This window comes from Filicampus tigris, chromosome 17, assembly GCF_054856515.1.
Source record: "Filicampus tigris isolate MCC_2025a chromosome 17, RoL_Ftig_1.0, whole genome shotgun sequence".
NCBI classification, from domain to species: Eukaryota; Metazoa; Chordata; class Actinopteri; order Syngnathiformes; family Syngnathidae; genus Filicampus; species Filicampus tigris.
The window spans coordinates 14,154,855-14,178,368 of NC_141233.1; the positions used below are offsets into that span (position 1 = coordinate 14,154,855).

General features: G+C 41.9%; 1 protein-coding gene across 8 annotated transcripts in view; it reads left to right on the plus strand.

Annotated features, from left to right (window-relative positions):
- Positions 1 to 23,514, plus strand: part of nrg2a (neuregulin 2a) — an 88,747-nt gene that overhangs the window by 58,356 nt on the left and 6,877 nt on the right. For 6 of the 8 annotated variants that reach the window (XM_086012159.1, XM_086012160.1, XM_086012162.1 and 3 more), the window contains 3 exons: positions 12,826 to 12,946; positions 17,764 to 17,822; positions 23,201 to 23,224. In XM_086012159.1, coding sequence (XP_085868285.1) covers positions 12,826 to 12,946; positions 17,764 to 17,822; positions 23,201 to 23,224 — 204 coding nt within the window. Of the gene's footprint in view, positions 1 to 12,825; positions 12,947 to 17,304; positions 17,382 to 17,763; positions 17,823 to 23,200; positions 23,225 to 23,514 lie in introns of all 8 variants that reach the window. The other 2 variants (XM_086012161.1, XM_086012163.1) reach the window with 2 other exon arrangements.

The window sequence follows — 23,514 nt, forward strand, 5'->3', positions numbered from 1 at the left end:
TTCCTCTGCTACTCCCATTACAGTATTATGATCATATCGTCGCTGTCATGTGAAAAACACTTATCTCCATTTTTTTCATTTTCTTATTTTTGCCTGAATCATGTTTCCGCGTTACAGAAATCGCATCGAAGCGAAAATGAAAAAAAGTTTCCAAAATTGGAATGAAGTGTTTTTACAGGACAGCGACGATATATAATATTGGCATGTGTCAAAGAAGGATCCGTTGAATTATGGTGTAAGGGTGAAAAAAAAAAAGATCAATATTAAAGGATTTATATTTCATCTTTACAATAAGGATTTTTTTTTTCTGACATTTTTCTTAATTTTTCAGAATAACAAGCTGGCAAAAATACACACATTCTGTACTTTAGTAAAAGTACTAATATTTGTGTTAAAAAGTTAAAAGTATTAGTGCTGATTAAACTCCTATAGATAAGTAAAAGTAAAACAGCACAGACTCTGAAATGTCCTGAAAAGGGGACTTAGCTGTTTGGGGAAAAAAAAAAGTGACATATTTTAGTTGCAAGCAGTTATCACCAGCTCACTCTATATTTAATGAGGATACCTCCTTATTGTGTCTCCAGTCACATACTGATCTCTTTTATTAGTGGTAAATAACATTGGCTGTGTTCTCACCCACAGTGGCGCAAACCACCCTATTTTAAATACACTGGCTTTTGCGCATCTGCAATTCCTTTTTTAATTATTTTTTTTAACCAATATTAGGAGTAGGAGTAGAAACTACAGTATATTCAACTACAATAACAAAATATTGCTAGTGGTACTATGCTACTAACGCCAGTAAAGAATACTGATGACAAAATGTAGCCACGCGAGGTGCTTCGTATCGTATCGTATCGAGTTTCTTGTTCGGAATGGGACAGTTCAAGGTGTTTTTTTTTTTGTTTTTTTTACACTTTCCAGCGTATCTTTATAGAACATATACTTACCATTCCTTTTCTTAAAGCTCATGGACACCCAGCGACGTCGTACACAGCTGTCTCTTATCCGAAACCTCCCATTAGCCCGTTGCGCTACCTCCCCTGTTGTTGGCCGTGCGAGTCGTCATTGTGTCACTACCACCGAGAGCGGTATTTCCCGAGTGCGCAGGTGTGAGCTGTGACTGGAATAAGCGTCACCGCGGACACTGATTCAGGCACGGCAGAGTCATCTTTTCGTATACAGTCAATAGAAACGGGATATACGGCAACTACGGTGTGTGTAGTTTTCAGGGAACAGCGTAGGGGAAAACCTCTCGTCCTCACAGCTGGTCTGCAACTGTGAGCGCAAGGCCCAAATATGGAGCTGTGGTATATGTCTTGTGTTTCTGGTACAAGGCTGCAAAGTCTGCCCTTCCTCCGAAATGAAAGCCAGCTGTTGAAGATGACGGCCAATGAAGACATGATACCTCCCAAGCGATGAGATCCGCTTTATAGCGCCTTAGTGTTATCATAGCTCTGACATCTCATGGCAAAATGGCTATTTTTACGACACTTTAAGTACCTGTGAGTTTTTCTCCATTTTGTTTTTCTTCTAATGGCCGCAAAAAAACAGCAATCCATAAAAAATAATTTGCTAAAGTGAGAACACATGTTCCAACATCTGGACTAAGAACCTGTCCCTCGGAGGTGTGCGATGGATTTCAAGCCATCAGAGCTACTCATTTAAATTTCACACGCTGCCTTTCAACCTTTGCGCGTGTATGTTTCCAGTTAGCATGAAGAAAATGGAGGGAATGACCAGAAATGGCACCTCGCCGCCTATGATGACAGATTGTGAGGATTTAACTTTGGGGAATAATCAGTGCCCGCAACATGAAGTACACCTGCACATTCTAATCATATCCGATATAACATGAAATGGTCTGTGCTTTAAAAATGATCGTATCGTTGCTGTCCTGTGGAAAAAAAACACTTATCTCCCATTTCGGAAACTTTTTTAATTTTCACTTTAATCCGATGTCTGTAACGCGGGAACATGATTCATGTAAAAATAATAAAATGAAAAAAAAAAAAATGGAGATAAGTGTTTTTCACAGGACGGTGACGATCTTCTTTTTAGCTGCTGATAGTGCGCTCGTCGCTAAAATGGTGAAATTAGGTAACCGACGTAGTTTTCAATGGCAGCAGCCTCCCTGACGCACAAGTGGAACTTGTCAGAAGTCAAACAGCACCTTTTCTCGACACTGAGCCGCTCGGATTGAAGCGAGGCGAACCTCGCATCTGTCTGAAACTGGCACTTCTGCAGGAAGTGCCGGATGAATATAAGCGTATTACTATCCTCTACCGCTGCTGCTGCTGTCTGTCAGGCGAGTTTAGACACAGGACGGCGAGGGGTTGAGTGGATCATCGTATCGACTTCAGAGATGTGTGTGTGTGTGTGTGGGGGGAACCCCCCGTCTCGGAGCTGGGAGTGCGCAGCGTGACCTTAAGAATTCTGTGGATTTTGTGGCATCGATTGTTAATTCATCACATCCACAACAAGCTGAGGCCTTGATGATTCGGTCTCGACCGGTTTGTGGTCGAAAGAAGAACACGACGCCAGCGAAGGTATGTTAAGTGACATGCATGGAGACTTCTGTAAGGGAGCATTTTCCCCGCAATATGGCTGGTAGAGAAGCAGGAGTCAAGAACATTCAGAGAGGGATTTTACGATCTCATTCAAAATACATGAGAAAAACAAACCATTAGTGGGTTCATTAATGTTGATTTGACCCTGTATTTATATATTTGAGGCCGCCAGTTGCCCATACTTGACGTATATTGATACAGTGTGTCCCACATATTCACGGTTTGGCATTCGCTGCAGATATTTTGGGGGCAACCTGGCCCCCTGTTATTCGCAGTTGGTCCACAGTCCGTACCCCCTGCAAATAACGGGGGTCCACTGTAGTTTAAACATACACAAAGCATGATTCCAAAACACTTTGATATCATTTCAAGCTAATCTTACACCAATACCCGTTAAAATAAATTGCTTACAAGTAATTTGACTTAAAGCGGAAGTCAACAGAAATAATTTTTTTCAAGAATATGTTCCCAGCAGGCCCACTAGTTGAAAGACGGCATTCTGATTCATTTTGCGTTTGTGGAATATAAATTAAGTAGCAAAATGCACTCGTTTTTTAGCCATCTCTGGGGGCGGCCATTTTGTTTTCTGTCGACCCGAAAATGACATCACAACTGCTCACAACGACCAATCACGGCTGACCTGTTTTCTCAATCTGCGCCGTGATTGGTCGTTGTGAGCAAGTTGTGATGTCATTTTCGGGTCGACAGAAGACAAAATGGCCGTCCCCAGAGATGGCTAAAAACAAGTGGATTAACACTTAATCCACAAAGGCAATATTTATCAGAATGCCCCGTTTCAACTAGTGGGCTTGCATAGAACATATTCTTAAAAAAAAAAAATGTTTGGGTTGACTTCCCGTTTAAAGAATGCACCAAAAATGTGTGCGTGTTCATGCACATTTTGCAAAGACTCTCTGTAACGTCCACAAACAACCCAGGCTAAACTTAGCTACTAACTGACATGCTGACATGGAGACATTAGTCTCGAACTTTTTACTTATTTACTTCTTAGTTACGTCTTACTTGAGAGTAATAAACAAAAGTGCATCACCAATACACTGAGTGACAACTGCCTCGACAAACGCGCGCAGCGGTCGCCAACTGCCGCCCGCCAGCGGCCTAGCCGGCAGCGCCGCCGCCCGCCTTGGAGCGCGCCGGCGCTCCGTGTGGCTCTGCTGCAGTTTGCGAGCAGCTGTTGAGCAATCGCGCGCTGGGGCCGCTCTTTGATTTGACTTGAGCGGCGGGATGATTGAGGCAGGCAAGACCAGGCATATCAGCTATGCGACTGAGACACGGCAACAGGAGTCGGGAGTATAAAAAGAAGACGCGGTCGCCAGTCCTGCTGAGGAGTGGGGGTGTTAGATTAACGTCGCCGGTAGGCTCCACTTCATCTCTAAGACGTCTTGAATTGCGGATCTACTTTTCCATTGTGGGCAAGCTCAGATATTCATAATGGTCGCTCGCTTGTGTCCAACCTACTGTAAATAGCCATCTAATTCCTCTTTGGCTGTTTGCGTGCTGTTTTGGATCCAGGCAGCCCAAATGAAGACGAGGATATTCATGTCGATTGGGTGTGCCGATGTTATGTTTCGAAGGAGGCGTGTGTTTGTTTGTCTCTGATCTCGCATGGTCATATTTTCCAACCCCAAATCCTGAATCGCACTTGTACCTTGCACACGGTGGCTTTGCCTCTTTTTTTGCGTTTGGTCCTTGCTTCCCAACATATATATCACCATTCACCACTCACTACATTTTACTCCGCTAGTATTTTGGGGGATAAATTGTACTTATCGGAGTAGTTTTGATGCAGCATGCTTTGTACTTTTTTTTTTAGTATGAAACTGTACTTTTACGAGCTGTTTTTGCTTTGTCAAAGAGGCTTGCGCCTCAGGCACTGTCACATGACTGTTTTTCCAACCAATCCAACAGAATAACAAGTGACGTTTGCCCCCATTTGACCAATCAAACGGTGCCAAGCCAGTCACATGACGGCCGAGAAAAGAACGGCCGGTAATCCAACAAATGAAGTTAAGACAATTTACTTGGGTCACAATTTTCCATGATTCACGTTCTTTTTATAAAGATGTGCATGTATTATTGTTTCAGTCGCAGCGATATTGTCGTTGCAGCATATGAACTCGGACATTCCCATTTTTTTTTTGTCGAGTCGTCGTTCATGCTTTGATTTACAAAAGTGCAAATGAGAAGTTACTCACTGTTTTTTTTGTTGTTTTTTTTCACGGACTAATTATTTGGAGAACTGCTTTTTGCTTTGACTTGAGTCACATTATTAGTCCTACCTGAGTACAATTTGTGTCTTTGTGTCTTGTCTACCCACCTCTGCGTGCCCCTTTGTAACAATCTAAGCAAACCTCGCAAATTGCTATTTTCACCTCCCCTGTCGCATCTCTTTCAGCGCATCAAACCCACCCATCAGTAGCACTCTATTGCACCAAGGACCCTCTGCCCTGTATGGACTAACCTATGCATATATACGCACATTCCATTTGAATTTTTTTTTTTTTTTTTTATTTTTTATTTTTTTTTTAAGGGCTCGCCAACAGGAAAGGTCTGTCGTTCACCGATGTGGAAAAGCACGTTTGAGTGGCTGACCACCCCGCTAAAGGGTCTGACATTTATCTCTTTACCGTCAGGAATTTCGTGGCCGAGTAAAAAGATTTATTGTTGCTTTTATTGCTTGAAGCTACTGTGTGCTACCTGTTCATTCATGTTAATTTATTGGGAGATTTGTCAGTTTTGCATGACCCCAAGGTTTCGAAAAAGACATTTATACGAATTTGAGAATTGCGGTTCTTGGATCTGTGTCTGCCGAGATCTGTCGGAAAGCGATGCCGTCTGCCCACCGTTTTCGCGCGCTCGCCTCCTCCTCCTCCTCCTCCTCCTCCTCCTCCTCCTCGCGTCTGTGGCACATGATTTATACCTTTCATGCTGATAACATGGCTTTTGTGAGTGAAAACATCAAATCCTAACGAAGTCCAGATGCAAGCGAAGCTGCTTTGGCTCGTTCCTGACGCCGACTCATACTCTGTCTTGTGTTGTGGAGATTGCGCCCCGTTCAACTGCAGTGCAACAGTGAAAGGTCCTAATCCAAGCTGCAGTAAATTATGAACGTTTTTCATCAGATGACCAGACATGTGCAATAGAAGGGCCAATCCAAAACGATCGTACTACAACAATTTGCCGTCGCGGGCCGGTCCGCGAGGTGGAGCGCGGGCTACGGACTCACGAACGCAGTCGCGCTTGCTGCATATATGCACGCCGTGCCTCAAGAGGGGAAAAAAAAAAACAAAAACGTAGCAATGGGGACCCCTCTTTTCATTTTTACGATTTTCCTAGAATCCTTTGGAGAGCGTGGAAAGACAGGCATGTTTATGAAGGTTTCCAGATGGTCCTGCTTGCACCCCCAGCTTTTCTTTTCAGTTCTTAGGCCATGAAGGATTAATCAAAGTCAGTGGTAAGGGCTGATGGCTAAACACTGTGGCGGAGAGGAGACCTCTCTGCAGCTCCAACTCCGATTCGGCCCCTGGGCCACAACGCCCGCTGAAAGTTGAAACCTGAGCTTCAAAACCAATCAAACTTGGTGAAATCATAAGTGCAGATAAACAAGCTCTGCCCCCCCCCCCCAGCCACCCGGCCCCCCTTTGCTCTGTTTTAGCAAGGCACCTGATCACCTCATAGGATTAGAGGAATTTTTCTCCGGGATCATGCCAGAGGATGCAGCCCAAGGAAGGAGCGCATCCAACAATTATCCATTTTTGGTTTCGCCGGCGCCATTTTTTCTTTTTTCCCTCTCGGGGATGAATAAAAGAGGACATGAAAGTGGCATCTCCGGAAAGAGCGTGGCAGCTCAAAACAACCGCGCTCAAGATGACTGTTAGAACAAAGCTCGTAATTTCAAAATATGACAGCACTATTCTTGTTCACAGTGTAGCCCGCTGTTGCGCTTTCCATAATTATCCCCCTCGAACAGGATAGCGAACTGTGCTGCGGTTGACAGCGCTAACTGGGAAAGCTCCAAAGTCACAGCGTTTTTGCTCGCTTTGGGAGATACATAGCTCGCAATTAAGATCCGTGTCCCTTTTGGATGTTGGATTTTTGCAGCCTCGGCAACTCCGGGACAAGTACAATGTACTATTTCTCCGACACGTGCAAAAAAAAAAAAAAAAAAAAACCCCGAGCCAAACAGCTGCTGGACACGGGCGTGCATGCACCGTTTGTATTCTAGCGTAGGCAACTGAATCTGTTCAACGAAGCTTTATTATAGATCACTTCACGTAATCGTACAGCGCGGATAAAACAATTCATCACTGAAGCGAAGTGACTCATACAGCCTTGCACGGATTCAGCAACAGCTGTCCAAAACAACATGAAAGTGAACACAGAGTAAGAATAATCACGTCATCTAGCCACGGATACGTTTAATGGAGGGTTGTTGTAATGGGCATTTGGAATACAAAAGAATGTTGCCTCTTCAAGAATATTCTTAGTACTGGGTATGACATTCGTGTTGTGTCGTGTAATGTACTAAAAATCCGTTCGAACGATGTTTCCAAATTCCCCAAAAGTAAGCAAATATCGACAATGGTAATTATATTTCAGCGTCTACATTTTTTTTTCCCGTATATGAAATAAACGCATATCGTTCGGCAACCAATCCAGGGCATACCTCGTGGTCTCTTGCTCAAAATCAGCTGGGAGAGGCCCGGGAAGGTAAGCGGTATCGAAAATGGATGGATGATTATCAAACCAAAATGCTGAAACGGCAAAGCAAGTGAAACACGCTGTTTGAGTCAGCCAAAGTCTGGTTTCCGTATTCCATAGCTCAAACCTTGACTCGGCATCAATTTGTACAGATGTGTGGAAAAAAATCTTTCATGTCGTCATCCCTCTTAAAGTGATGTTGTTGGAAGAGTAATCGGGAGGCACAAAAGATGTCAAACAATAGGGAACAAAATTTGGACTTTGACTGTGCAGTGGGATTTGTCACATTTGGTGAGGATGGGCCAATAGATGTTTTCCATTCAGGTTAGTTCACTTTGGTGCCGATTTTAGCATCATTATTTATTTCTTTATTTTCTTTTAGCCTTTATTTACGGCATTCTGCTGCCTAATCTCCCTATGGGCTGATCCCCCCCACCCCCCCCCGCCTCGAAAAGATTGCACTAGCATTTCGCATTTATTCTACTCTGTACCCAAGGACGCGCATGCATTGTCATCTAATGAAATTAGATGCTTGGAATGTATAGTAGTGGTCGGATGTCAAATGTGTAACAGGGCATTGAAGGTCACATCAACTGGTAGAAGTCGACGTCTAAAACAGTATTAACATTTACTCAATGTTGTTTGGACCCAACCGAAGCTTTATAATGTATAAGGTCAGGGGAAGCGTTGCCATAGTGGTTTTGCGGCAAAATTGTACTTTCGTGTGGATCCGTATTTTTAGCCGATACAGTATTTCTTGAAGTAGCGGGCGGTTCCAGCTCACTTGTGGCCCTAACGAAGACAAGCGATATCGAAAATGAATGAATGGAGTCACTGTGTTTGTTCATTGCTATGACGGAACTAATTTGGCAAAACGGCGAGGTTGGTTTGTAGGTAGGAGCCTTTTATGGAGAGCTAGAGCACGAGTCAAGATAAAATCTTATTCAACCCCAATGGAGGTGGAGGACCACATGAGAAGCCTGCGGGTCGTTTTTCTAAAACTAGCTTAAGAGTGACGGGACATTGTGAGTCCCTGAGAGTGCTGTGGAACATGAAGATCATTTGAAAATGTAAACTCTAGTAGGGCTTAATAGAAATGAGACTACGACTGTTAATACGGCAGTTGTTGTGCCACTCGTTCTCTAGTCCCCCCCCCTTTGGTTGCTGAACCCCTCGATCCTGTGTATCTCCCCTTCTGTGGCTCGAGCGTGTCTCTCCACCTCGAGCCAACAGGCCGAGGCAGACTGTCACCCCACAGAGCTTGGGTTCTGTTCAAGGTTTCTTGCATGGAGGGAGTTTTTCCTTGCCTCCGTTGCCAAGGGCTTGCTCACGTGGGGTTCAGTTGCTTTTTCAATATACATATGCAATATATAAGGTACGAGGGACGTGGTAACTTGACTTGCCGTAACTGCTATTGTACATTCAGTGGGGGAAAAAAAAAAAAAAAAAAATGGTGTGCTTGATTTTATTTTGTGAAGTGGTTGTTCAAAATAAAATCATCTAGATCCAGATACTTTTTTTTTTTTTTAAAGTAGATGTATAGTCTACTTAAAAATGTATCTGGGTCCAGATGATTTTATTTGATGCAAACACTTGATGAAATAAAATGGAATAAATCCAACAAAAACGTTTGTGGGTGTTGGCGCTACATAAATAAAATGTTGCATATTGATTCTGTATTTACCCACTTTCATCACAAACATTGTTGTTAATTTTTGTGAGATCTCATTAGCATGATTAGTGTCTTCATGAAGATGAATATGATACTTCATTCATAAATAAAATGCGGTAAAATCCTGTCAATAACACGCACCTGTGTATAATACGCCACATAATTTGCAACATGCCTGGATGACCCGATGTAAATACATTTAGTGCCATTGTTAGTTTTATGCTCTTTGAGTATTCCTAGCCGTAACAGCCCATATTTGTGTTGAAGTAAATGAACCAGAGGGATGATTTGCGACTCTGGGTGGCAACACCAAACAAGTTACCCCCCCTCTCCACCCCCATCTACACCTCTCTCCAAAAACAATAAAAAAAAAAATTAAAAAAAGCAAGTCTGTCGCTCTGAGCTTTTTGCAAGACCATACAAAAGTTTTATTAGCTTCTATTGATGTACATGCCAACATGTCATCATCCAAATATGGCAAGAAGTCATTTTTTTCAGAGCTAGCAAGCGGAATGCGATTAATTTGCCCTCGTAGCGGTGCGCCCGAGGTAAGAGGTGGAGGGGCGGCCACTGAGTGATGTGTTCATTCATGACGAATATTACCCATAATTCTTACTGTGTCATCACTTGTCATATTTGGTAATGAGACAGTCGGTACAGCACACCTCAATGACCGCTGTTCAGTCTGACGCATTAGCCTGGCAAATGTTTCTTTTGTTTTTAACTGTGTTTGTCTATGTGAGATTGTGTAACACCCAAATCACCCTCAGGGAGGATCAATGAGGTCATCTGTTGATGAAGAAAAAAAAATACTGACAGTTGTCACGTGCGGTGCTATCAACTTTGGTTCGCTAGCTGACAAAACAAATACGGCGTTGCTACTAAAACACGGTTCATCATTCGCGGCGCCCGCTATGTCGAAGTATCGCTGCTCCATGTGTGTTAGCTTAAATCTTGTTTGAAGGTTTATTATTACCGTAATATCGATGCTGATTGCTTTGCATTATAAGTTAGCATTAAGCTAGCACAGTTTTCCTGGTTTGTTGGTTGAACATTTTGGTGTTAGAATGTACAAGGTTTACTTCTAATCATTTTGTTTGTACTTGGGGCTGACTTCACTTTTGTTGCCAGCTTATTCCATTTGTGTGCAGCATAACAGCTAAATGTTGCTTCACCGTGTTTGCTTTGAACTTTGGTCACCACTAATTGACCCCAGTCTGTCTTTTAATAAGGCGTTTAGTTTAGTTTAAATCTAAGTTTGACCTATTTATGGTATTGCGCGTGGGTCTCGAAAATATCGCTCAACTGACAATCAAAATGAGTAAAACAAAACAACCTAACTAGCAATGGGTTGAATGGTTAGGAAAGCAGTAAAAGTGAACAATTTTGTCTGAAGCATAAATGGGAGGTACATACAGTGAAGTATAGGCTACGTTTGACTTGAGGCCAAATAAACTTTGACAGAAGAACATGACCTGCGTTCAAACACTAGCCTTGATCCTTTCTGCGTGAAGTTTACATGTCCTCTGTCTCCCTGTGTGGGTTTTTTTTTCAGGGTCATCTTTTTTTCCACCCGTGGCCCCCCCCCCCACATGTATAGCCAGGTGGATTGGTAATCATGTCCCCATCCAGAATGTTTCCTCCGACTTGCCCAGATAGAGTCGGCCTATGAGACATCGCGTTGCATGTTTTTGCAACTTTATTGGTTGCATCTTTTGCGCAATTTTCTATTATAAGCGCCGAGTTGTTTTTACAATGTTTTAATGTTCCTGACTGATCTTTTTATGAGGGGTTTTACAAGCCAGTGCACCAGTCAGAGGTCAGGTGTGAGCAACGATGAGGTAGTTGTCATTAGCTGGTTGACTATGTGTTCCCCCCCCCCCCTTTTTTTTTTTTTTTTTTTTTTTTGTGCATCTTTAAGAGCCCCATGAGCACAGTAACATTCAGTCTGCCTACTTGAAAAGTGAAGCAGGTGTTGTATCCCTGGTAAAGTTACACAAAAAAAATTGTATATGTAAATATATATATATATATATATATATATATGTATATATAAAGGTGCATAGTGTTCCCAGGGTCAGTAGAATCTCTTATAAAGTTCACAGAAAATTGTAATAAATACTTCCTTGAAGTTAACCCTGTTTTAAATCAATTTATTATTGGCCATCGGATTTTTAAAAAGGCCGATACCGATATTCGTCAAAATACTGAATATCGGCGCAGAATATATAGACATATTTTTTTTTGCAAGTTGAGAAAAGAGCTGATGTGACTTTCCGCATGTAACAAATGTGATCTTGTGACATCTCATCCTGATGGCAAAGAGCACACATCGCAGGTCCAACTGAATCCACTCCAAACGCGCTTTCCAGCTGTTGAATGTGATTTATTGTACTTGCGCAGAACTCGCGGTCGGAAATTCTCCGGGTCCCACCAGCAAACTGACACAATCTGCTCAGGCGCTAACGGCACCTGATAGCAGGTAAACAGCCGCCGTCACGTGTCACAATGCAGCACGCCGCGCGCCTCTCTCGTGCCTGATCCTGCCGCCCTTCACCGTTTCCCCCTCTTCCTCGCAGCACTCCCTTTTGCCTTCAAACGCCGCAGCTCTCGTCCTGATTAGCAGCCTTCACCTAGAACATATTCGGTCTGTTCAGCCAGGGGGGATTAAGTGCAGATACATGACATTTCGGGCCATTCCAAGGATCTGAGTCAGCGCATAAACAACTCCTACGCTATGTCAGGGAAATATTTATCTTTGCTCGTACAACTTCTCGAGATAGTGTCAACACTGCTGAGAGACACAATTACACTCGTGGATGGGGAAACAGGAGTAAGAGCCCTCGTGGAAACACTGGAGTATCCTGTGAGGAAAGACAAGTGTGCCCCATTCAACTGATGAAATACAAGTGATGCATATCACAAACTGCGAATGCCAACCTCCCGCGTATGCCTTGCAGAAGTGTTTCGCCACAAGATTCGAGCAGTATTCACGATGAAATGAAGGAACATTTGGGTGCATTGTTTAATATTAACAGCCCAGAAATGTATCGATTTGCTACCACCAGAGGTATGTGTACTCCTTAGGGTACGTGAAAGAATCACTGTCAGAATACAGTTCAGTTGTATTTCGCTTTTATGCTCAATACAATTGCATTGAATCTTTACCAGTTTGTGCTTAAAGGTTTCAGTTCAATTTATTGTTTTTTGCATTCATACACAATGCATACTTATTGATTTTTTTTTTTTTTTTTAAATGTTCGTATACTGAAGTGCAATGCTGTGTAAAACTGGGCATGATGTTGCAGTGGGTTACAATGACGGTAAAATCTTTGATTCATTCTTGGTGAACAATTAAACATACTAAACTGCATTTTAATAGTCATTAAGATGGGGGTACTTGGAGAGCAGAAGTATTTTTTCTGTGGTACGCATTGAATACAGATCATTTATTTTAGGCCAATGCCGATTCTGATAGCCGATTAATTGGCCGGTTGGTTTCAAAACCATATAATGTATAAAATAACACGATCATCACAAAAATGATATGAAGTACAGACAGTTTTACAATCCTTTGTCCTTTAGTATTTGTTTTTTAGGCCGATGCCGATTCCGATAACCGATTAATTGGCTCATTAGTTTAAAAAAAATGTACAATGAATAAAATAATACAGTAACAATAAAGGTATGAATTACCGGCAGTTTTCCAATCCTTTGTCCTTTAGTGTTTGTTAAACTTTACAACACAGAGAATAATCTGCAAAAAAAAAAATAAATAAATCAGGTACTTTACTTTGCTAACCATTTTAATAGTAATATTGAATACAACTAATTTCATTCATTTTTCTCTCTTCTGCCCAGTAACCACCACGCTATCTCCAGGCTCAGGCCACGCCAGAAGATGCAATGACACAGAGAAGGCCTTCTGTGTGAATGGCGGTGACTGTTACTTCATACATGGTATAAATCGGCTTTCTTGCAAGTAAGTTATCTATTTTTCATCTTTTTTTTTTTCTTTTTTTTAAAAATTATTGTCCTTATTGTTGTCTCCACCATTTGAAACGCAAGCCCCTTTTCGTGACAGCGTTTCTAACATTCTTCATCACAGCAAGAATCTGCCTTTTCCTGCTGTTTTTGTTATGGTTTGTTTTGTCGAGAGCATTTGATTCCTGTTGTTCTTTCTTTCAGCAGCAGCCCCGTCAGAGGAAAAATGCCGCCTAACTGCCCACCTGTTGTGTATTGCAGCGCTCATAATGGAGCGCGGCGTCGGCGTGCTCATCCTTTTAAGTCCCGTTTAGTGTACAACTGGAGGGCTGCGCGTTAAAAGCCCTTTTCAAAATGTCATGAGTCACCGTTCTACTGGGGAACAAATATTTATGCCTATTAGGGGCCCCCAATGAGGTAAATAGAGTCATTGCTTACATTGAAGGTCCTTGGCAAAGGGGATCGTGACACCGCGGCGAAATTGTGCTTGTCGGAAAGGAGCCGGTTGACATTATCATAAAAACAACTTGTTTTTTATTTAACATTGACTTTTTCGTTTCCATTGGCGTCACAACCGAGAGTCATTCCTCAGAAATACAGGGGAGCCTTTGAGGTGGAGCTCGAGCCGCAAATGTGTAAAATCATTTACCTGAGGAAATAATGAAAAGAAAAATACTTCATTCCATGGTCATAAATAGTTTTAAAGCAACATTTAGATATGTTCAGGTGTGATTACGTGTTTAATCATCGCACGAGTGTGTATAAGGAGATAACCGTGGGGGTTTTTTTGGGGGGGGGGTCCGTTTTGTAAACAAAAAAGGGGATTTACTCGCGCAGCGTTATTGTTTAAGTCTATACGCCTGCTGATGGCCTGAGTTTTAGCGAGGCGCAAATATGACTAATTCCATGACGGCAGTTCAAGTTGAGCAAAAAAGGACACAAAAAGCACCAAGAGAATGCTATGACGAACCCCTTTAATCCTTCCTCGGAACGTTTTGTCTGGCATTGTGCAAAAAAAATGATTTCTTTTCAAAATTGTACAATTTCAGAGGTTTTGGAGCAGTGGTTCTGTACTGTACAATTTCACTTAATTTGTCTAAAAATGAACATTTATTAATTAGAAATACGCCATTGTCCCTCTATCCACGCCCACGACATAAAGTGGCAGGCAGGACAGTTAAAGGAACGATAAACCTGCCCATCCACCCGTTGCCGTTCATACGAAGGAATAAATCAAGGCTTCCAGCTTTGTGAACAGGCCCAGATTTCACACTGAGTAAATTGAGACGAGACCCATCATTTTTTTTCGCCATTCACACTAAGGCCTATTGTGACTTTTTTCGTTTGGTAATGTGCCGTGAGATTTTTGTAGAAGTGATGCCTTTGCTCAACAAAGTTTGGGAAACGCTGCTTCAAAGATTCCATCGTAACCTGTTTTCCTCCCGTTTTTTTTCTTGTGAGTCCATTCAATATCCCATCCGACCACTGTAATAATCCGTTCCAGCTAATCAAATCCATTCTTGTGCTTGCAACACAAACTATGCCCTCCCTCTCGCCATGGCTGTTAAATATCGGGTTGCATGCTCCGTCGGACCATATGTCACTATATCACGACTACTTAGGCCAATGCGGCGCAGGGGCGGCAAGACTGGCGCAGCCTCAAGCGCCCAGTTGGCCCCCGCGAGGAAGACCCGCTCGACGAGCAATGCGGATATGGCCGCAACAGCCGTTCAATACGCTATGTACAAATTGGAGGCAGCAATAACTCAATTGCTGTAGCTAATTCACTCACGGCCCCAGGGCATGGCTCCAGAAGAGTTGGATAATGCAGTGAAGGCCCGCGGGGGATTTGTTGCCCCCACGGCCATCTCATTCAATATAGGCCAGGCATCAGTGGGTATTACTCACTGGCTAAACAAGTGGTGCAGACAGCTCAGCCTGCGTTTACGCCCGACTCACTCACTCTTGTGGATCAAGTTTTTCAGAGGGGAGCAAAGGTTAAGACATGGTCCATGAGCAACTATTGTTTAAGTTGTTTTCACCGGACCAATGGAGTAGAAATCTCGAGTTTAGCCTTGTTTAGCGTCACGTTATGTGGTGGACAGTCACGGGACGCTTCGTTAGGAACTCCGACACAATGGATTATATAATAAATTAGGCGACAGCATCTATTTTAAGGACTATATTTATCGTTTGTTTCTCAAGCACAATATATAATGATAACGATACCTCTGATGACAAAATGCCGAGAACAAACGTTCACACCTGCACTTTGTGGCCACAACGTTATGTACACCTGCTCCACTTGGATCCGATACAAGAGCTTAATCAAAAACCAAAATGCTGCCCTGGTGGAAATGTAATACTATCAAAAAATCTGTTTTAGTTGGCATGGTCTCTAATTTCACATTATTTATTATGGAGGTTGTAGTACTGCATTACAGTACAGTACATCACATTGACAGTTTTTGTTGCCCCTCTCACGTGGTTCAATAAGGAACACACTCATTATATATACACTGTATATACTGTGTGTGTATATATATAAATGTGTGTGTGAATATATATGTGTATATATATATTTATATATATATATATGTACGTAAATATATATTTATATATATATATATATATATATATATATATATGTACGTATATATATATTTATATATATCTTTGTATTTTTAGACTTGGACCGATCCTTTTTTGCTACACACACAATAAATCTCCGTGTAAGATTTTGTACGTGCTTTTGTTAAAGACAATGTGTCATCTGTTACAATAAAAGTGTGATCATAGACTACGCAGCTGCGCTGAACTGCGATATTTATTTGATTCTGTAGCTCCACTTCTGCCATTTTCACGCCAACTTCCCGTCATCTCATCAGTCAGGGTGAATAATTAAACGGTGAACATTATGTTTCTCCCGGTAGGCGTCGTGTGAAACCAGTAAATCGCTCGCCAGTGACCTTTTGTTGGACTGCCGGTCTCGTTGTGAATCCAAGCGGAATGTCGGTGCTCCTCGAAGAGCAACTGCTCATCCTAACGGCACTTTAATGAGGAAAGATGGCTCGGGCCAAACAGACACGGTGGTGACGATGAAGTGTTGAGTTATTTTAACATACATCTGAATGTCCAAAAAAAAACAAAAAAACGGCACTTTACATGCATGCAAACAGTGTTAAGCGCTTATGAATTTCCTTTGGGAACGTTTCCATATTTTTTTTTCTTGAGCTTGAAATATGGCGGCGTTTAGAATTGATCACACAACTCAACCTTTAAGCCCTGAACAGATATCCAGAGAGTAATAGGCATTAGCCCTCATTACGTTTTGCTGCACAGGCTTCCAATTGATGTATTGATTAGCTCCAAAGCGCTGCAATGAGCTCTCGCTTTCTCCCTTTGCCCTTTAGGCTGAAAAGAGACTGGGCTTATGTCTTTAAGAGCGATTTAGGACAAGCCTCCGTCACCTTTTGTATCATCATTTGATAGAATGTTATTGACTTTTTACATCTTTCTTATCAATGTGGAACTTCGTGTTGAGTCTTTTATTTCTAAATGAACCTGGTTGTTTTTCTGATTCTCCCGCAGATGTACACATATGTACATTTACATTGTTTTTTTTTTTTTTTATTTCCACACATTGATGACCTTGGGAAAAGTAAAAAAAAAAAAAAAAAAATCATGTGCTATATTATGGTGACAATAATAATACAAAAATTGTCCCATGTTGTGAGTTTTGAATGACATTTTGCTATTTGTTGTGAAGGTAAGGCGATCTAATATGAATTTGGCAGCTAACCTGGAAATCTCTGTCAAATTGCATCACATCAGATTGAATGTGTTGTGTTTATAGCTAAAATGAGTTCAAGTTTCATCCAGATCCAGATTTCCTTCTGGATCCAAGCGAACCAAATGTTAATACCACATTTGCTCACTCACTGAGTTCACAGATGACAAATGTTTCAACTTTGGCAATTTGTCTGTTTAATGTCTTTTTCTTCTTTTTTGGGGGGCGGGGCTTCATTCTATGGTCGCATAATTTCCCACACACTGCGGGTCACCTTTGTAATTTCTTCTTTGAAATCATTGGTTGAATGTCTTCCTAGTACTGTACATTACCTTATTTTATTTGATACAATCGGCGTAACGTTGACTTTACTTAATTCATTCTGAAGATAAGTCAAGTCAAGTCAACGTTCCAATTTTAACCCTACCCTCAGTTACGTTCCAAACTTTCACATTATGTACTGCATTCGTTAATGACCCGCATTTTCCCATATTCCAACTTGGAAGTCCGTCCAAGTTCACCTCGCTGTGTTTTCCTGCCCGTAACACTTGTGTGCTCCTTCCCAGATGTCCCGATGGATACTTTGGCCCGCGATGCTCAAAGACTGAACCGCTGCGGTTGCACATGCCCAATCCTTTCAAAAGTATGTTCACTTGATATGAGCAGCTGAGAACAGAGACACAGTTGTCACTGGATTACCTCTGTGGACTCCCGCCGAAACACCCCCACCCCGCTACTGCTCCGCGCACCCACCAAAAATCCGGTCCTCTTCTTCTGTCCCCCCCCCCCCCCCCCCCCCGCCCCTCCCTCTCAGGTCAACACGCACCGGGCCGCGCAGTGGTGTCACCCATGGGAACGCTCTGCCTCTGCCGTCCATTAGTCGAGCTGTTGGTCTAATTCTCTCTCTCTCTCTCTCTCCATTCCCTCCCTCCCCCACCTCCCTACCACACCCTCACTCTCGCACACTCTCTCGCTCACCCACCACCCTTCCTCCTCCTCTTCCTCCCTCTTTTTGTGGCTTTCAGGTGTCCAAATGACTTTACTGGTGATCGGTGTCAAACCTACGTTATGGCGCGTTTCTACCGTATGTCAACTTCCTCTTCTGTCAGACTCCCCTCGAGTCACATGTGCATGCGTAGCGCAGATAGTCTCCTCGTAAAGCGCCCAACAGTCATGTGTCGTCCGTCCGGACCCGTAGATGAGCAGGCCCCTCGTATCGTGCGCCGTGCGTTCCGCATGTCATGTCCTGCCGTGTGTTGCATGTGCATTTCAGAAAAGCCTGCTAATATTGTTGGTTTGTTTGGCAATGTGTCAGCGTTTGTGAAAAGTCCGCCGAATGTAACAACTAAAACAACATGCTTTTTGGTCCAGCTACCAAATGTGCTTGCTCATGTTTTAAGGGGACAGTTTCAAATGTATGTGTGAAAAAAATGAATAAAAAAATCATGTCAGAAAACTGCTATGAATCGTCACCAAAATTCACATTCGCATCTCTACTCATGCCCACGTCAACGTCTGAAAATAACAAAACCATCGCTACAGTATTTTGGATTTCATGGGCATTAAGTCTTGTTGTCCTCATTGAATGTTTGAAAACTCGAACCAAAGTTCACGTGCACATCTCTCCCTGTGCCCGCATCAATCTCTGAAAACATCAAAATGATCGTTTCCAGATGTTTTGATTTTATGGACGATAAACGTTTCCCTCCTTAAAGTAGGAAGTCACCGCAAAGAATTTTTTTTTCAAGAATATGTCTATGCAAGCCCACTAGTTGAAACATGGCATTCTGATAAATATTGCGTTTGTGGAATAAGTGTTAATCCACTCGTTTTTAGCCATCTCCGGGGACGGCCATTTTGTCTTCTCTCGACTGAAAATGACATCACAACTGCTCACAACGACCAATCACGGCTGACCTGTTTTCTGAATGTGATGTCATTTTCAGTCGACAGAAGACAAAATGGCCGCCCCCAGAGAGGGCTAAAAACAAGTGCATTTTGCTACTTAATTTATATTCCACAAAAGCAAAATTAATTAGAATGCTGTGTTTCCAACTAGTGGGCCTGCTGGGAACATATTCTTGAAAAAAATATATATTTGGGTTGACTTCCGCTTTAAGCGACCTTAAACTAGAGTGACCACCTATGAAGAGATGTTGATATCCATAAAATCCAAAACATTAAGAGCAATCGTTTTGATAGTTTCCAAGATTGATGTGGGTATAGGTAGAGATGTCCTCACAGATTTTAGTAAGGATTAATTGCAGTTTTCGCCGATTGTTTTGATATTTCCGGAGGTTGAAGTGGGCATGAGTAGAGATGTGCATGTGAAATTTGTTAACGATTGGTCATAGTTTTCTGACATTAACCAGCGTTAAGCTTTTTGACATGAGGCGTTTTAGACTGTCCCCATGTGAGTGCCAATCATATGCATGTTTAGCCCCCCCGTTTCCAACAAGCAGTAAAGTTTGGTTTGGTTCAGGTAGCATCTTGTCTTCTTTTATGTTTCCATTATTTTGTTAATAACTCTGTACCACTTTTGGCGCCTCTCCGTTGGGGTACCAGTGGCTTTGTAATGGAACAATTCACCAGACCCGCTAGAATATGTTGATGAGTAGACCCAAAAAAAAAAAATGTCAATGACTTACAAGAACAGGAATGAATTGGACTCATGCAATGAAATACATATACTGATCAAAAACACAGCTATCACTTCCCCCTGGAAATAAAAACTAGACTCACAGTTCTTTCTGAACTTCACTGAACTCTATTGCTTGGTTGGAAATGTGTTTTGTTTTTGTTCGTTTTGTTTTTTTAACATTAGAACTAATCCAGAAATTGAGAGTCAGAGTGGTGGAGTGTGGCCCAAGGCAGTTTGGTGAGCATGTGGGGGAAAAAAAAGGTGCAGATCGAGGAATTTATTATTTTATACTCATATTGGCACCTGCCATTTCTGGGTGTCATCTTCCATGAACCAGGAAGTAGCCTTTAAACCAACACGTAGACACGAATATGACGTGACACTCCGCTCGATCCAATCTTGTATTTTATTTCTTAAGGGTTCTCCCTTGGCAGAAGTCACGAATGGTCGGTTATGAATGGTCATTACAGCATCGCTAAAAACAACAAATCTAATGGTGGCCTAGTACGGTTGCACATTCTATAAATGTTCATTTCTGCTCAACGAAATTGGCCTTAAAAATCCCAGTTTGTGATTTTTTGTCAGGATTGGTTCCGTCATGGTTCGTTCGCAACGTTTCCTAAATGTAAAATCAATTAGCTTTGACATGACGTGACTGCTGTCAGGCAAGACTAGAAACCTAAGCCTGGTAGTGGTGCGGATTGCTGAGAGCAATCTCTTGAGGATCTGATCAGCTAACATTACCTCATGACAGTTTGATTACTGAATAGAGAGTCAAAATTTCCATATTTCAAAATATTTTGAAATCTTCAGATTGAAGTAAACCTGTTAGTCTAACATCAAACTTGTATGACGTTATTGGAGCAGGTTTGTTCATTTTTATTAGTAGTTTTTTTTTTTTTTTTTCAAAAATGCTTTGTTTTAGTTTAGTTTTGGTATTAGTTTTAGTTTTTTTATATGAAGTATAGATAATGGTAATAAGGACATTTTCATTGTAATTGTAGTTAATTTTATGAGTGTAATATTTTGGTTTTTTTTAAAAGCACTTGCATTTATTTCATTTCATGGACAAAAACGTTTTTCCAATTTTTATTAGTTTCATTAGCTTTTTTTAGCTATAATAACCTTGCACGAAGATGCAACGCAAGTATACAGAGGCTGAGACTGAGGCTGTAAAGATCGTGTTCACTTAAGCCTACAACCTTCTTACAACTTTGGCATGCACTTAAGAACATTTTGCAAGCTGCATTTGATGACTTCACACACACACACACACACAGATGTTGTGCTGTCACACCAGAGACAATAACTGCTCCCTCAGATGTCCTCACACGCCGTGTTACCGTTTGCAATGCCAGGGTTAACTCTGCACCACTGCAATTCAGCAATAGAAACGAATATACCATCAAATGAGGATTTATAACGTTACGTGAAGGCCCGTGTCGGAGTACTTGTTGCCAGATTTTGCTTCAAAATTTTGCATTCCAGAAAACCGGGAAATCAGAAATCTAACAAGGAAACAAACGAAAGAAAGTGTTAGTCCGTTTTGACTCGGGTTGCTGTTTTCTGGCCGAATACAAATACCATTTTAGCACGTTTATCCTTCATATATGTTTTTGAAAATTTTGTTTTGAACGTTTTGAGGTGTTAGCTCGTCGGTAGGATATTTATAAAATAGAATATACCTCAATTCTGAATATAGCTCATCCACATGCTCATCCAATGAGTGCCTTATCAATACAGTTTTGGAAGGCATTAGATTAGATTGCTGGGGAAAATATTATATAAGCGAGTCATGTGTCCCTCACAAGATTTAAAGCGGAAGTCAACCCAAACAATTTTTTTTTTAAGAATATACTCCCAGCAGGCCCAATAGTTGAAACACAGCATTCTGATTAATTTTGTGTTTGTGGAATATAAATTAAGCAGCAAAATGCACTCGTTTTTAGCCATCTCCGGGGGCGGCCATTTTGTCTTCTGTCGACTGAAAATGACATCACAACTGCTCACAATGACCAATCACGGTTCAGATTCAGAAAACAGGTCAGCCGTGGTTGGTCGTTGGAGGCAGTTGTGATGTCATTTTCAGTCGACAGAAGACAAAATGGTCGCCCCCAGAGATGTCAAAAGCAATTTTTTAATCATAACTGGCTTTCAATGCTCCTAAAAGTAAATTTTCTTTTTTTTTTCTAGCACATCATGTTTTTCAGATATTTTCATTTTTTGTTTTCACCGATAAAAGCTTGCGCAATACGGATTATACCATGCGTTGTAATCTATAGCTATGACGTTTCAGGAAAAAAATAAAAAATAAATAAATCCACCAATTGCCGGACCTAACCATTAATTCATAAATATTACAAAATACATCACTATTTTACGTATTATATCATTATCATGAAAAACTTATGTGGCCTCGTGGATTCAATCCACTGCTGCTGCTTTCAAAGTTTAGCATACGTGCGTCTTGTTTGCCTTACGTTGGCTCATCGTTGTTCTTCTGCGCGTTCGTTCTCACCCTACGGTAAATGCAACGCACTTTGCCTGACGTGCTCATTTTTTTTATTTTTTTTTTTGGCAGGGGGAAACGTGGTGTGTGGGAGAATGCGGCGCTCTGCATCCAATTTAACTTTGCTGCAGCTGTGCGACGGTATCAAGGACAGAATTTATCTCTGGTTCTTATCCAGCTGCATGAACACATTCCTGGCTCGAACAACCTCATTCGAGCTAGAGCATTAGAGAGGGTCCTTTCTTTTTTGTTGCAAATTTCATATCATGACGCGTTAAGTGTTCATATCGTCTTGAACGAAAAATAGTTCTCCTGCTGCGCGAAAAATACAAACCGGATATGCTGCCATTAAGAGGACACCCTCCACATTTATGCAATGTGAGCTCGAAAACAAAAGCCACCATTTAATCAATATATTCAAAAGATGACTATTAACCTGCGGTTCTTCAAACATGCTTATCCACACTCACAAAAAAAAAAAAAAAAAAAAATCCAGCTCTTGGAAAGTCACATCCAAACATGATGGATGTAGCGATTAGCCTTCCAAGTGAACTTTAAGACACTGTTGATATTTCACAAATAAATCACACTTTCTCCCGGCGAGTGCACAGCCAACAGGCACATGCGCGCACGCACATCCATTCCGCACTTAAAGACCCGCTTCCTGCAGGGCCACCACCCATCCCCGGGAGATACCGCGCGGCCCATACGGCAAGGAGGATGGCCAATCGGAACAAGAGCGTTGTTGTCCTAAGAACAGCTGGGACTCGCTCGGACTCAAAGTGAAGCCAGCGAGCTGCCAGAGATATGAATGCAGCCCTCGACGTAACTGTAACGTTATTCCTATTCGTGCTGATTGTTTCAATTATGGTACGATAAACGCTTGTTTCAACCTGCCTCGTCGAGGGATGGGTGTGTTTGGAAACAGAAAAAGTGTTGTGCTTTTTTACTATGCGGTGAAAACCAAGGGGCGGGCGGGTAATATGTGACCCTGCTATATTTGGCCATGGAAATGACGCATTAGACTGTGAAATGAAGAGGATAGCATGTTAGGATCTTTGCTGTGTGTGTGTGTGTGTGTGCGTGTGTTTTTGTATGCTGCCTGCGCAATGCCCCATCGTTCAATGTTGCTAACAATGTCTGACAGTTACTAAGTCAAACAAGGGTTCACTTTATTGTGTCTGTTTGCCCCACTATATGTGCGGAGGATACTCTTTCATAATCTGCTCTTTTGTTTCTCTTTTTGTTGTTGTTGTTGTTGTTGTTGTTGTTGTTGTTTTTTCTTCCAACTGTCAACTTTCTGCCACGGCAGATCAACTTGGGATTGAATATATGGGTATGGAACAATCCATTTTGATTCTCAGTCCTGCATAGATACTAAAAACAAAACAAAACCAAACAAAGCGATTTCATTTTGACATGCATCCGTTCCATCCGCGGTGTGACCTGCGAATCATGCCGTCCCCTCGATTAACCAATCAGTCTCCCCCTCGGCGAAACAAACTCTGACTCGCTCGGAGTGCAGAATCCCTGCAACTGATTCTCCATCAAACACCATTAACATGGATGTCATCACCCGCACCTCTCGTCCATGCGCGTCGAGTCGACCGTCCGACTCGCATCAGA